The following is a 15,109-nucleotide window of genomic DNA, read 5'->3' as shown; positions in this document are numbered from 1 at the left end:
TACATTTCTCAACCTATCTTTTTATATTTTCAATCATCTTTTTATCTCACATACATCATATCACAAAAAGTACTGCAGTAATTATTCCAAATAATACACTATCCAAACAAACCCATTTGTTAGTTGAATCAAAACCTTAAGGGGCTAATGTGCAGGTTTCATTTATGTCAAAAATTGAATAAATTCAATTTTTAAAAATTCAATAATTCAACTTGTGACACACTACTTAATGACATGATGTGATACAATTTGAGTCATTTAGATCTTTTGAAAAGGGGTTTACTCAAGTGTAAGCCTTCCATCTACAAGCACTTGCAAGCAAATGTTAGCTTCGACACTTGCTCAATTACAAGGAGTTACTTGGTATTTCGCCCATATGATATTGTCCATTGCTGGTCCAGTATCCAGACGCGGCAACTGTACTTGTGTCGTTTGTGGCAGGATAACCTCAACTTTTCAGCATGCATTTGGGACCTGTTATAATTGTTTTCAGCATGCATTTGGGACTTTACATGTGCATTCCTGGAATGAAATGGATTGATTTGGCAGTGCACTATAGACCAAATCGGTTCTAAGAAATATTGTCGGTGGCTAGCTATATGGTTTCAGGTTAGCATAATCCGTAGTGGTTATATGGTCAGGCAATTGAAATTATGAGTATGTAATGGTGGAAAACATACATTTTGTTATATTAGCAAAATTTTCATCATAGAATAAATACCAAGATCGACACTATATATTCCCGAATTTGAGTGAGTATCAAACGAATCATATGTTATACCTTCCGATACCTTTTGTAATGGATCCTAAAGGATACAAATAACTCTAAACTTTCTTCCAAAGGTGTTGGTCAAGTTCGAATCCTGCCAACATCAATTCCGTCAAAGAGTAGCAGCAGTAGACAGACACATCACAAAAACAGTAGCAGGAGTCGTCTTCCCCTATCATTCTCTTCATCAAGACTCCTACTTATAATAGAATAGAATATCAAAAACAAAAATTGAAAGTTGCCTTTGTTTTTTTTTTTTTTTTCTTTTGTATAGACACCGGCTTCTTGTATAACATTAACCAACGAACTGATGCAAAACCTGGTTCCACCAACTCCAATTAATACAAGCGTGAAGCATGTATAAATTGTAGCTGCTTTGCATCTTTTGTGAATCTGTTATTCAATTGGATAATTTCAAAAACCTCTCTTCAAGTTTCTACAACTTTTCTGTCATTCCCTAAGATTTTGAAAATATGAATAATTCGTTGAAACCTACATCTTTTTAATAATTTATTCCAATTAAAAAAAGCAATAATAAAAATAATTTTAGGTGTGAGAAGTTCATTTAATTCCAAAAGTTTCCCTCACATATAATAATCGTTCATTTAACGATTCACTCTAGCTTTTTATTTCAATTATGGGGCCATTATTACACATGATTAACAAAAAAGTTTCATCATCTACAAGCAAAAAATAACAACTTTTAAATTTTAACAAAATAAATATCTTTTTTCTTACCCTAAGATTCTTATTAGCACTATGTTAATAAGAAGAAACAACAGAATCGAAGTTTCCTCATACCCAATTCCTTTTAATCATCAAGTACATAAAAAAGTTAGTCTACTATTGGAGCCCTTTTTAACATAATCAAATTATGATTAATTTAGTTTTTAAATAACTTAATTATTTTTCATGTCTAAATCCTTCTATTTATCACGTACATCATATATGACTCCTTTTATCTATCAAGTACATTAATAGAAAAAGTGCACCTAGTATCGATTACCTTTTTATATAGCAAGTTAGTTGTTTTTTAATTCTAAATTATGGTTAATTTATTTAGCAAACGTTTTAATTGTTTCTCTCAGAAATATGTACCTTAAGTTGTAAGGATATAATTTATTCTAAATATGTACCTTGAGTGTCAAATTGATGATAGGAAATTATCAAAACTCCAGAAGAGTACAATACATTTCCCAGACAGTCAAGAGGAAAACAAGATACGGGGCCTCACAAGTTACAGCTTCCTCTATTTGAGGGATTTAAAATTAGTCATTTTAAATTTTTTTCCATCGCACCTCAACATATTTATACCTTATCTACCAAGGTTTTAAAACCAAGATCGTTCATTGAATCGGAAAAGTCATTGGGCCACAAGTCACTAGTTCAAATATTGGACTGACTGTTTTTGGCTAGTGTCGTCATATTTAAATAAAAATAAATTATATATTGCTAATTTTATCATATCTGCAATTTACATCCCACTATAAAGGTTTAGACACATGATCATAAGTATAGTCCTTTTGCTAATAAGTTTATAATAAAATAAACTAAAAGACAAGCAAAGAGACAAAGCAAAATAAAAGAAAAGTAAGAAAAAAAGAGCTATAATTATATCAATATGACAAGCTTGACACCAAAACAATAAGAATCTTACTTTAAAAAATTAGTAAATTACAAAGTAAAACAAAAAAAAATCATAGATTAGGAAATCAAACCTACACATACAGTTTAGGCACAAAATTGAACTTTATTGAAGGAATTTGAGAGATTAATGATGAGATGATGAAGAGAGGGATAATTAGGAAGAGAAGAAATTGAAGAAAATTAGGTGAAAAATAAGAAATAAAAGAAAGGAAGATGATTGGAGTCTTGATTTTGACTTGAATCGACTATAAGTTGGGGCTATCTAATTAGTTTCTAGGATTTTTTTTACTTTTGCTTTTTTATAAAAATTTTGACCAATTGAATTAACCGGACTGATTTAAAAAAAATTTGTTCCGATTTGACGGTTCACTAGTTGGACCCTCCCAATCAACTGGGCTTCACTAAATGAAGCGATTTGTTAGCCCTACTGGATTCGAAGCATAACTGGACTCGGACAATCACCCGATCAACTGTTCAATTGGTTCGACCGGACGGTCCGAGCTGAGTTTTAAAATACAAAACAACAGCATCTAATATTCTAATCTATATATCCTCCCAACAGAATGGGGGAACCTCCTCACAGTCACAGATTCTCAAACACCGCCGACACTCAAAACTCTAACCTGCTAACCAGCTTAGCTGCGGAATGCCACCACTCAAAATGGGCGGCATCAAAAACAAGACAAAGCTACTCCAGCTCACTTTCGCCGCTCTGCTGGCACTTCTTGTTCTGCTGGCCCTCTTCTCCCTGGTCACAAACACCAACGCAGTGCTACAACATCCATCACCATCACATACTACTACTACTACTACTACTAGCACCACCACCAGCAGTAAAAGTAGTATTCACGTCCACCAACACCTTCAAATTGCTCACTCAACATGCCAGGACACCTTCTACCCAGACCTCTGCGTCTCCACGCTGGCCACATTCCCGGATCTTCGCCAGAGGACGCTCCCGGAGATCATTTCAGGCATGGTTAACTCCACCGTGTTCGAGGTCAGGGACTCCAAACAAAATTGCACCCGCATTCGCAGAAAGTTACAGAATCTGGACCCGCTGGACCGTCGAGCTCTGGAAGACTGCCTGCAGCTCCTGGACGACACCGTGGCTCAGCTGAAGGCCGCCATCTCCGATCTTTCCTCCAACAAATCTGCTCTCCAGCACTACATGGACCTGCAGACGCTCTTCAGCGCCGCAATGACCAATCAGGACACATGTCTAGATGGTTTCGCTTTCTCGAGGAGGAAGTACATCAGGGAGTTCATCGAGGGAAGGCTTCGCAAGATTTCCCACCACGTCAGCAATTCGCTAGCCATGCTTAAGAGAGTCAAGAAGCAGCAAGCAGCGGCAGGTGCAGTGTTCCAGGAGGAGGAGGGAGAGTTTGGGACGCCGGTGAAGAGTGGAGCTGGGTTCCCGACTTGGTTGAAGAAGAAGGACAGGGCATTGCTACAGGCGCCCCTGAACCAAACTAAAGTCAATCTGACAGTGGCCAAGGACGGCAGCGGCAACTTCACCACTATCAATGACGCGTTACAGGCGGCTCCAAACTCTAGCACCACCAGATTCGTGATTTACATAAAGGCCGGGGCCTACTACGAGTACATTGAGGTGGAAAGCAGGAAGAAAATGATCATGTTTTTGGGAGACGGCATCGGAAAGACAGTGATAAAGGGCAACCGGAGCGTGGGGGCAGGATGGACTACGTTCCGCTCTTCCACAGTCGGTAATTACAACTCCCATCTTCTCCGTCTCTTTTTATTTATTTCTTTTTCTTTATGTGTGTTGTAGGAGTAGAAAGATGGTTAATTCTTTAATATGCTTTCGGATTGGAAAAGAGATTATTTGGGATAATTTTTTGAGTAAAAGAATACTATTATTTTTTTTTAATGTAATGTATGTGAAATGTTAAAAATAATAAAAAAATATATTTAAGACGTAAATAGATAAATTTTTATAAAGTAATTTTTTATCCAAGCACACCGTACGTGAAAAATACTATACACTCTTCTAATACTGTCCATACTCACTAATTCCTACCCCATATGGCATTTTCATTTTTATAGGAGCATGTTTGGATACTAAATTTTGTTGATATTTTCATATGGCATTTTTTGTCTAAATATTATTTTTCTTGCGTTATAAATAATTATTTTTAAATAAATAAATTTTTTTATATTTTAAATTATTTTTATTTTATATATATTATATTAAAAAATAATTATTTTAAATAATACTCCGTACAGAACACACACAAAGTCTCATCATATGTTTTGTGTAATAATACTACTATCTACTAGTCTCCGTTCCCCAAGCATAGTGTCGGCGTCGACCGATTGTTGGTCTCCAACTAAGTAATGCTGCCACATAACATATTACTCCACTGGTCCGGTCCAGTACAGTAGGTGGCTTGGAGGAAAGGAATAATTGCTCCGTCAACACAGACGGTTGACTGGATAGGGCGGGAGGTTATTTAAAATATTTATTTAAAATAATTATTATAATAATTTTTTTATATAATATATGTGAGATAAAAAAGTGATTGAAAATTGTGTGTATGATGTAAGTAAAATAAAATTTAAAATTTTTATTTGAAACTCTTGCAATCCAAACAAACCACATTCGCATCGAATGCTGATTGAATCCTAAATGCACATGCACCTCTGTTCTCGCAGGACCTTGGCTCTGTTTGGATCCTTCAGTTTTTTAAAAATTAGTTTTTTAAATATTATAAAAATTTTTAAAAAATACTCAGAAATGTACTCTAAAAAGTAGTCTAAATTTTTTTTTATATTTAAAAAGTATTTATTCGCATACTTATTTCTTCCTGTTTCACTGAAAGTGTTACATATTTCATTTTGATATGTTTTAAAATATTTATTATTTTATTAAAATCAATGTTGCTCTTGAACTCTTTTTTCAATATTATTCATAATTTTTTATATATTTTTAATAAATTTAAATTTAAAATTCAAAATTTTGAGGACAACTTTGCAAATAAATCTACTAATATTACCGTCAAACTATTATTTTTAGAAAGTTGAAAGTGAGAAATGTGACAGACAATTTGGAACGCAGAGAGTATGTTATGCTGGGAGCTTTAATTGTCAAACGGTCTGGTTGAATTATGTACTAACTAGTATAAATACCCGTGCTACGCACAGTAGTTTATATTTTTGAAAAAAATTACAATTTATGGAGAAATTTTAAAAAAAAATAAAATATTATAATCACGGGCACATGAAAGTATATTTAAAAAAATGAAACTTTGTAACAATAGTTCAATATATGACAAAAATATCTCCATTATTTATAAACTATCACTTTGATGAATGTTGGATCCTGAAAAACAAATAGAAGTCTATATCATAAATTGAGAGACATAAGGGTCCAATTAAATATAATTGAATATTTAATTTGATAAGTAAATGAAATACTTACAAACATTTTGCCTTTGATTTGATAATCTTCTACGAAGGTGTGAACATTCTTCACACCAATTAACTCTGAGTACGAACGCCAGTGTTGGGGGTTTAATTAATTCAATTGATTTTTGTGGAGTTCGCACTATAAATGAGAATGCACGATTTTTGCATGAACTAATGTGTTGGTCGAACAATGTACATCCATTTTCCTGACAATTAAAAGCATACATAATTCAAAATTATATTTTGTTTTAGACAGTTTCCAAATAATATTATATAAAACTATATACATATAAATAATGTATACCTTTGTTTTTAAATCTTTAAGATAAGAATCATCATAACGAAACATGAATCGTGCATGCCTGTCTTGAAAAGTGAGGTATAGGTTACCACTGGAATCTCTAACTTCTATGTTAACATTGTATCTGTTAAGAAGAAATTGTAATGTATCATGCAAAAAATTATATTAAAATTCAAAATATATGAAAATAATTACCTGACAATAGTGTCGACTACGTCATTACAATGGATATACACCATTTTTGTAAAATGAGATTGACATGATTATCCACAATTTTTGCATAATTCATGGAACATATTGTTTATGTTGATACTTTGAATGTAAGCAAGTATCCAAAAATATTTAACCTAAAACCATCCAAAGAATGTATAAATTACAATTATTAATTCGAAACTACATGTAGATACTTGTTCATTACTTAATTAATTGAGAGAAATTGTATCGTAGGTAGAACTGCATATTTGGATATCCATATTCTCTTAGCATTTGATATCAACAATGCTTGAGACATTGTAAAATTGTATGACCGCAACTACGTCACTAGTTTCTGAGCACATTTATCATTCTCAAACCTGCAAAATTTTCAAATATATATTCGTGAGGGTATGAAATATTATTAATAATTTAATATTTTGGTATTTGTAAAACTTACCAATTGTGTAGGTATTGATCAAAATCCAAGTAGTAATTGACATACAATTTGTTTGCTTGAATAGTATAAAGTGATGGTCCTGCACAATGTGCTATATTTATTGATAAACTACAAAAATAAAAGAAAATAAAGTGAAAATAAATTTAATTACCTTTATAATTTCTCACACAAATACCACAGGCTAGCAAAACATTTTTTTTTGTAACAGTTTGACGCAAGTGTTCACCATCATCAGTTGCAAATTTATCACATAAAGTCAACCGAACTACTGTCAAACTTCATTTAGAGAATTTTGGTAAGTATAAATCAAAATTTGCAGAATATAAAATATTTTAAAGATATTGAATCTATTAACTAACCTAATGTCAAGTAAAAGTATGTCACACTTAATTTTATCATTGATAGATGTTTGACAGTGTGAACCAATAGATACAACTAAACCAATTGCATCTACAAAAGATCAAAAAGTATAAGTAATAGCAGTTCAAATATACAACTTAATAGAAGTATGGTTAATTAAGAACGAAATACCTATCAATTGCAAATAATTGTCCATGTGTTGTTTGACCAGATTAAACTTGAAACGGGGTATGGTTCCATAATCATCTAAAATATTCACTATTTTCGTATTGTTTCCAAATGATAATTGGTACTGATGTGAAAATAAAATAAAGTGAAAATAAATTGAATTACCTTTATAATTTCTCACTCGAATACCACAGGCTAGCAAAACATTATTTTTTTGTAACAGTTTGACGCAAGTGTTCACCATCATCAGTTGCAAATTTATCACATAAAATCAACCGAACTACTGTCAAACTTCATTTAGAGAATTTTGGTAAGTATAAATCAAAATTTGCAGAATATAAAATATTTTAAAGATATTGAATCTATTAACTAACCTAATGTCAAGTAAAAGTATGTCACACTTAGTTTTATCATTGATAGATGTTTGACAGTGTGAACCAATAGATACAACTAAACCAATTACATCTACAAAAGATCAAAAAGTATAAGTAATAGCAGTTCAAATATACAACTTAATAGAAGTATGGTTAATTAAGAATGAAATACCTATCAATTGCAAATAATTGTCCATGTGTTGTTTGACCAGATTAAACTTGAAACGGGGTATGGTTCCACAATCATCTAAAATATTCACTATTTTCGTATTGTTTCCAAATGATAATTGGTACTGATGTGGTGCAAGTCGATATTTAAGATCTGCCGGAATTACATATATATTTTGAAACCAGTGTACCTTGCCTTCATGGAGATGATCTGCGAAAATGTTTATTGTAGTGGGAAGATGGGTGAGAAGTGTTAGTTGGAGTAAGGTGTGTAAGGAGTGTTAGTGGGAGTTAATTTCTTGTTTGAGGGAAACGTGGGAGTGTTAGTTGGAGTTAACTTCTTGTTTGAAGGAAACGTGGGGGAGGGGGGTGTAATGTGCCCATGATATTTTTTACGAAATAAATTAAATGTAAAATGTTAGAAAAATAGAGTTGAGAGAGGGAAAGTTTGTGAAGGTTTGTTACTAAAAATCCCTTCTCAAATTTATATAGATATATATTCCTCTGACACGACTACTGACAACCAGACTCTTAGCTTTGAAAAGCGTGATAGCTTTATTGCAAAATGCAATTTCAATGGTAAAACCAATTGATTGTTGCTGTTTTTTACGGATAAAAAAGATTTGATGACTTTTTTTTTTCTTCTAATGGATATGTTTCCACCTCAAATTTTTGTAGCTTGTGTTGTTATTTCTTCTGTCCCAAATTTTTTATCACACTTTAGAGGTTGTGCTTTTTATTTTTCAATAGTAGTATGGAAAACACTAGTTTTGTTTTAGTTTCCTTTTGGGATAATATTGGAACATTGTCCTCATGAGGGTGATCCAACGGTAAGCGGACTCTTAAGGACTCTTGTGGTTCTGAGTTCGAATCTTACCCTGAATTTGAACCTCAGTGACTCGCCTGGGATCGCTGCGTGGGACCATGGAGCACTCCTCTGGTTTGCTGTGCCAACAGGGTCCTAAGAGTTCGAGTCCGGGAATGTTCCGGATTACCAAAAAATATATATATATATATATATTGGAACCTTCCTTGAGATTTCTTTTAAAATATTGGAAAGCACTTGTTTTATCATCTAGGACTTCTAAGATTTTAAAATTATCACTTACCTTCCTTACTTTTCTTATTTGTATAACAAAATTTTGAAAACCCTAAACTACTCTTTTTCTTGTTTTGTTAAATAAAAATACTCCTAAAATACTTTATTTACTCCAAAAATCACCACCTAAAAAGCAATCTCTAGTAGTATCACCACGTCACAAAGTCATGCTTCATAACAATATCCATGTGAAAAATAAAAAAGATATTTGTAAATAAATACACTAGCACTAATTTAATTTTATATCTTTAAAATTGACTTCTTATCTCATCAACCTCTAGTCCAAGCCTTTAAGTTGTACTACTAATTATTACAAAAATCAACTCAAAATGAACAAAGAAATCACATCCTACTCTATCACAATCACAAATAGTAAAAATAAATAAAATTCAATTAACTATAATTTATAAATAAAAAATTGTATAGTCATCCAAAGAGATGAGTAAGAGAGAACGTTGGAAAAAAGGGAAAGAGAAGAAAGCGATTTTTGTTTCTTTTTCTCTTTTTTAATTTTTTTGAACTCTATTTATTTGATATGTGAATTATGTATCAAGTGAAGATTAATATAATTTTTTTATAATTCTACTTATTATATAAGAAGAAAGTGGAGTTACTATAGCAACTTCAATGATTGCCAAGTAGATCCCTCTCATTTTGACACGTGGCCCATTCCTTTTCTTTTCTTCATTTTATTTTTTTTTATTTTGTTCATTTTATTTCCTTTCTCCTTTTTGATTAAAGATAATTAAACAAATTCTCATGTACACTGCAAGTTTGTTATTTAGTTTCCACTTTGTACTCCGTTTTTTTCCCCTATAATCCTAATCATTTATTCTATTTTTTCTCTATTGGATTAGTTGATGCATTTTCTTTCATTTTTGTCCATAATTAACTAAATGAATGATTTCATTATCGGAGATCAAGAATGGGTTTGATATTTCCTTTCTTCCATAGTCCAATAATTATGATTCATGATCTTCTACTTTTAATGTCTCTTTTTGGTATATACTATTTGATTTTTTTTGTCATTTTTTGCGTCTTGATCAGCAACCTTTGCTTATTGCTTTTCTCACCTGTTTCTTCTTCATCTGACTTTCTTTTTTGTCCAAAAGAGGTATGTGATGCTGTGAATATTTTCCCCAAATCTAAAGAAACAATTTTTTTAGTTTTTTATATTTTATTTATTCTAAAACTACTTTTTGATCTTTTTATTTTTGGAAAAAAATTCCCTAAGGCTGACAACAAGACGGTTGGTGATTACATGAAGAATTTTTAGGCCAACAATGAAAGAATTGTAACTACTTTTCCCTCATAAAATAAATAACACCATTATGCAGATTCATTCTAATTTTAATTTTTTATTTATTAAAATTGTTATTTGATAATAGGGTGATAGTACTACAGTAGAGGAGAAAAAAATCTAATAAATGAAAATCCAAGGTAAATGATGATCAAGAAGAAAAAAAATGATGCCTATTAAATTAAAAATTAATCAGAATCTCTTAATTTATGGATAGATAATTATATTTTAATTTATATAAAGTTTATTAATTGTGAAAAGTGCTTATAAATTGGATAAGGTGGATGACGTGTAAAATAATTGTTGGGGCTAGCAATTTAGAATGTGAAGATAATATTTTATATCTCTTCATTCAACATTTTGAATGACTAGCTTGTATCCATGATAGATAGTTTATTTTCATGGTTTTAATTTTAGCAAATGATAGCTTGGAAATAAAAGAAGTGCAAAATTAGATTTCAGAATCTTTATTTAAGCTGGTTCTATATGACTTTGTACTCTTATTCTCTTTTATTGCCCATAATGATAGATAATGTAATTAGAGTTTGAGATGATTGTTAGGCATAGAACTGGACATATCATTACTATTTGGCTAAAGAAGTTAATAATATTTTGTCGATTTGACTAGCTAAAACAATTGCAGTTTTCAAGGGAATGCATTTGGTGGTGGAAGTTAGTATTGAGGCTTTTAGCTTAGAGTAGCTTAGAGTGTCACTCTACAAAATATTATTAGAAAATTCTATTTTGATTAAGAAGACATATTTGCAATCAAACAAATTGTTGGATTTGAATTTGCATATGTATATTTAGAAATATGGCAATTTATGTTTTTATTTCAACTTGCTATACGTATTCTATAACTATTTGGTTAGATAATGTTTTCATCTATTTGTAATGCTATTAGAAATGATTTAAATGGATAGATTAACTCGCTCTTTCTCTCAAAAAAGAAAGAAAAATATGCAAGTTTGTATTTTTTTTTTATTGATGTTGAAGATAGTGACAGGTTTTTGTGGCTTTCTATATTTTTTCTAATTATTAAAATGTTAGAAACATTATGACTACTCTTTATTTAATTACAACTAAAACTATGCTGCTATTAAACCGATAATACACTCATAATGGATTTGCTTTTTTTTTTTTTCTTTTTTGGTATCATTACGTACACATAATATTGGTTAAAAATTCTTTTTCCAAATCACAATAAATTAGGGTTAACTTTATATATGAAATTTCTTTTCATAGCAAATTTTAATTATTTTTATACTTAATTTTTTTCCTATATTTCTATTCATTATGTACTAAAACATTTGTTATTATGTATTTAACTAATGTTCTAGAGGGCCCTGGCTGTGCGTTGCACAGCCGAGGTACCTCTAGTATTAGAAGAAGTAACTAATACTTTCAAAACTTTAAAAGTATTAGGTGATATTAAAAGAAATCTCCACCGAGCTTTCTGATATTATCCCTCTCCTTTTCTATCCGCGTAGGCTGTAGCTTCATTGGTGGAAATAAGAAAAGAAACATGTGGGCTGTGGGGTCAAGTCTTGCAGTGACTCTCTAATTGTTCTCGTCCACTTTCTTCAAAATTCTTTGTAAAAAAGTTAAAGCATGACACTGGGTCTCACAAGCTTTTCTCAACATGTTGAAGGGTAAATGTGAAAAGTAGACAAGCTAAGTCTTAGTGGGAAAACCAACTTAATTATGATAGCAGTCCCATTTACTTAGACTTCTCATGTTGGGATCCTCTTGAATTAAGTAACACGAAGAGTGTTTGTTCTTTTCTTGAGGCAACTCCAACTCAAGCTCTGGGAATCTCATATTGGAATGAGTTCAAGAGATATACAGTGACCTACAGATCAAACAGTGGTCAAAGGTTGTGCGTGTACTATAGATGTTCGCCTCCTCGATGTCCATGCCCCTTAACTTCCCTTGTGTACACCTTTAAATTTGGAGACATCTGGGACTTCCACCTTGGGAACTAGTCCACATTATCAAGCCACGGTCTCATCAGCAATTTTACCGCACAATTCACTGATCTGCTTATCTGAAAATTTGCAGCTGTGGTGGGAGATGGATTCATTGCCAGAGGGATCACCGTTGAAAACTACGCTGGACCTAGCCAACACCAAGCAGTGGCCCTGAGGAGTGGCTCAGATCTCTCAGCATTCTACCAATGCAGCTTCATCGGCTACCAGGACACGCTCTACGTGCATTCCCTTCGACAATTTTATAGGGAATGCGATGTGTATGGTACAGTCGACTTCATCTTCGGGAATGCCGCTGTTGTATTCCAACTTTGCAACCTTTATGCCCGGAGACCAAACCCAAACCAGCAAAACTTATTCACTGCCCAAGGAAGAGAGGATCCTAACCAAAATACTGGGATTTCGATCTTGAACTGCAAAGTTGCTGCAGCAGCAGATTTGCTTCCCGTCCTATCCTCATTTAGAAGCTATCTTGGTCGTCCGTGGAGAGAATATTCAAGAACTGTTTACCTTCTGTCAAACATGGAAAGCTTGATAGACCCTGCTGGATGGTTGCCGTGGAACGGTAGTTTTGCATTGTCAACCCTTTTCTATGGGGAGTATAAGAATAGAGGACCCGGTTCAAACACCACTGCCAGAGTAAAATGGCCTGGTTACAGGGTCATCACCAATACCACCGTTGCCAGTCAGTTTACGGTCGGAAATTTCATCCAGGGAACTGCATGGCTGCCTAATACTGGAATCCCATTTTATCCCAATTTGACACCCTCCTGAATTGGTTGTCATTGTAATACTCTCCAGTTAGATTCTTCAGCTAGCTAGGGTCCCCTCACCTCCCCTCCCCCCCCCCCCCCCCCCCCCCCACAAAACAACCCTTCACCATTCTAGGCATGCAGTTCTGGAGAAATTGATCCTATTGTTTTAGTAAACTGGGGAATCAATAAGTGAGAACGTATGCTCACATAATCGGTTTGGCTCTCTCTTGCAAATTTTTATTTATGATTGAATTTTGGGAGTAACCTGAAACTGAAATTTTTATCTGCTAGCGAGCCTTTTAGCAGGTACCAGCAACGCTGGAAGATCGCCCAAGGGTTGGCACATCAATTTAAGGTGAAAACCTCGAAATGTCTGAAACATTACTTAATCTTAAGGCATCGTTTACACAATTAAGTAAGACAACAGAACCACGCTGAACCCAAACAAACACCTTTTCTTCTTTTTAAACTTTTTTCCACTTTCTCTTTTGCTATTGGGATTGCTATGGAAAGCATTGGCCAGTTGCTACATTTCGAGTGCCCAAAACGTTCAATTATATATCATCTAAAGGTTGAAATAGTCATACGCTGTGCAAAAGAGCCCTATCGCTAGTTGATTTTACACGGCCTTTAACAGAAAGCAGTCATCCACAACCGAGTTTATTGGTCTTTGTAGTTTCTAAAGCAAAAACTACCGGGTTTATTGGTCTTTGTACATCCTACTGATCGGGCACATTGCAAGTTGCCACGCATTTTGAGTTTTAAATATACTGCATGGGACTTTATTAACGTACACATTTGACATGTATATATAAGTATTGTGTGTATCCCTGAATGATTCAATTTCAAATAATACAATCCGATAAAAATGAAATGCAAATTGTTGACTGTTCCTTTTAAATAGAGGTGGCAAAATGAGTGGGATGAGTGGGATCTACTTGGATTTTAAATGAGATCGAAGAATATGGATTTAGATCTAACCTTACCTATATGTGTTTTGGGACTAATTTGGGTAAGATCACTTTGAAATGGGTTTAGATTGATTCCGCCTAATATCCAAAATCTATTTTTGTATTCTTTTTTTCTTCAATTATTTTTTATTTTTATATAACTTTAATATTTTTAATTTATTAAATTTCTTTTGTTCCTACTATGAATTTATATTTTTTTGAATTCCTTTTGTTACTCAAATTTTCTTTTATTTATTTTCTACGTATATATATTTTTTAATCTTTGATTTCCACTGTTGCTAAATTTTAGTTGAGAAAAAAATAAGTCCTATAAAAACTTTAAAAGATTTATATTTATGATTATAAAGAAATGCCATTGTATGGACTTGTATTTATGCTACTGGAGCTTGTGGAAAAGTATGGCTAGTGAATTAGTTGTAGTACAACAATAGGTGCAAGGATGAAAGTTTAGTCGTATTAAAACTTTTCACATAGCTAGTGAAATTAGTTGTAGCCCAACAATAAGGTACAAAGATGAAAGTTTCATTGCATTAGAACTTTTCACATATATACCAGAGGCACATCAACCTAAATGCTTTAGTTTGATCAAGTAAAAAATAACACAGTTTCCTATATTTTATTTCACTTAACGGCCAACAAATTTTAGAATCATTTTACCTAGATAACTAGATGGTCTAATTTAAAATTTAATCTAGAATTACTATCTTAATCTTATCGTTGCAATATAGAAGAGAAAGGAGAACAAAATTTGAGGACGAAAGAATTTCTAACCACATGACCTGCTTTATTCTCCATATTTTTAGTAACAACAACAAAGTATATTTGTTTGGGAGAGAGGAGTTCATGGGTGAATTAAATTTTTGGTGAGATGTTTAGACCCCAATGGGCACCCCAGTATTTTCCAAGAATTTGCATCAATTGACGGGCATAAATGGAATTAATCCCATTTCAAACCCAAAATCAAAATTAGAATATGCATCCCACCAAAAATCTCTTTGGACATGGGTAGCCTATTGCAACTTGAGATAGATTCCTATCCCTAATTTTGAAGTCTTATGCCAAAGAGATGACATGCAAGAGATTAGCTAAGACGCTTGAAGTTCGCAAATGACATGCAAAAATTTGTTG

General features: G+C 32.7%; 1 protein-coding gene across 1 annotated transcript; it reads left to right on the top strand.

Annotated features, from left to right (window-relative positions):
* Window positions 1-2,990: 2,990 nt before the first annotated feature.
* On the top strand, window positions 2,991-13,228 carry LOC113752946 (pectinesterase-like). The gene is made up of 2 exons (XM_027297004.1): window positions 2,991-4,143; window positions 12,329-13,228. Exons 1-2 carry the CDS (start codon window positions 3,063-3,065, stop codon window positions 13,027-13,029), a joined length of 1,782 nt encoding a protein of 593 aa, XP_027152805.1. The 5' UTR covers window positions 2,991-3,062; the 3' UTR covers window positions 13,030-13,228.
* The last annotated feature ends 1,881 nt before the right edge of the window (window positions 13,229-15,109 follow it).

The sequence above is a fragment of the Coffea eugenioides genome, chromosome 11, assembly GCF_003713205.1.
Source record: "Coffea eugenioides isolate CCC68of chromosome 11, Ceug_1.0, whole genome shotgun sequence".
NCBI lineage: Eukaryota > Viridiplantae > Streptophyta > Magnoliopsida > Gentianales > Rubiaceae > Coffea > Coffea eugenioides.
Note: the sequence above shows the minus strand (reverse complement) of the source record. Positions and strands in the feature narration are given on the sequence as shown.

What these genes read in the sequence shown, in the direction of transcription:
- LOC113752946 (XM_027297004.1), top strand. Translation starts at nt 3,063, where the DNA reads ATGCCACCACTCAAAATGGGCGGCATCAAAAACAAGACAAAGCTACTC. An exon ending in GTTCCGCTCTTCCACAGTCG is followed by an intron (nt 4,144 to 12,328) that starts GTAATTACAACT and finishes GAAAATTTGCAG; the next exon opens with CTGTGGTGGGAGATGGATTC.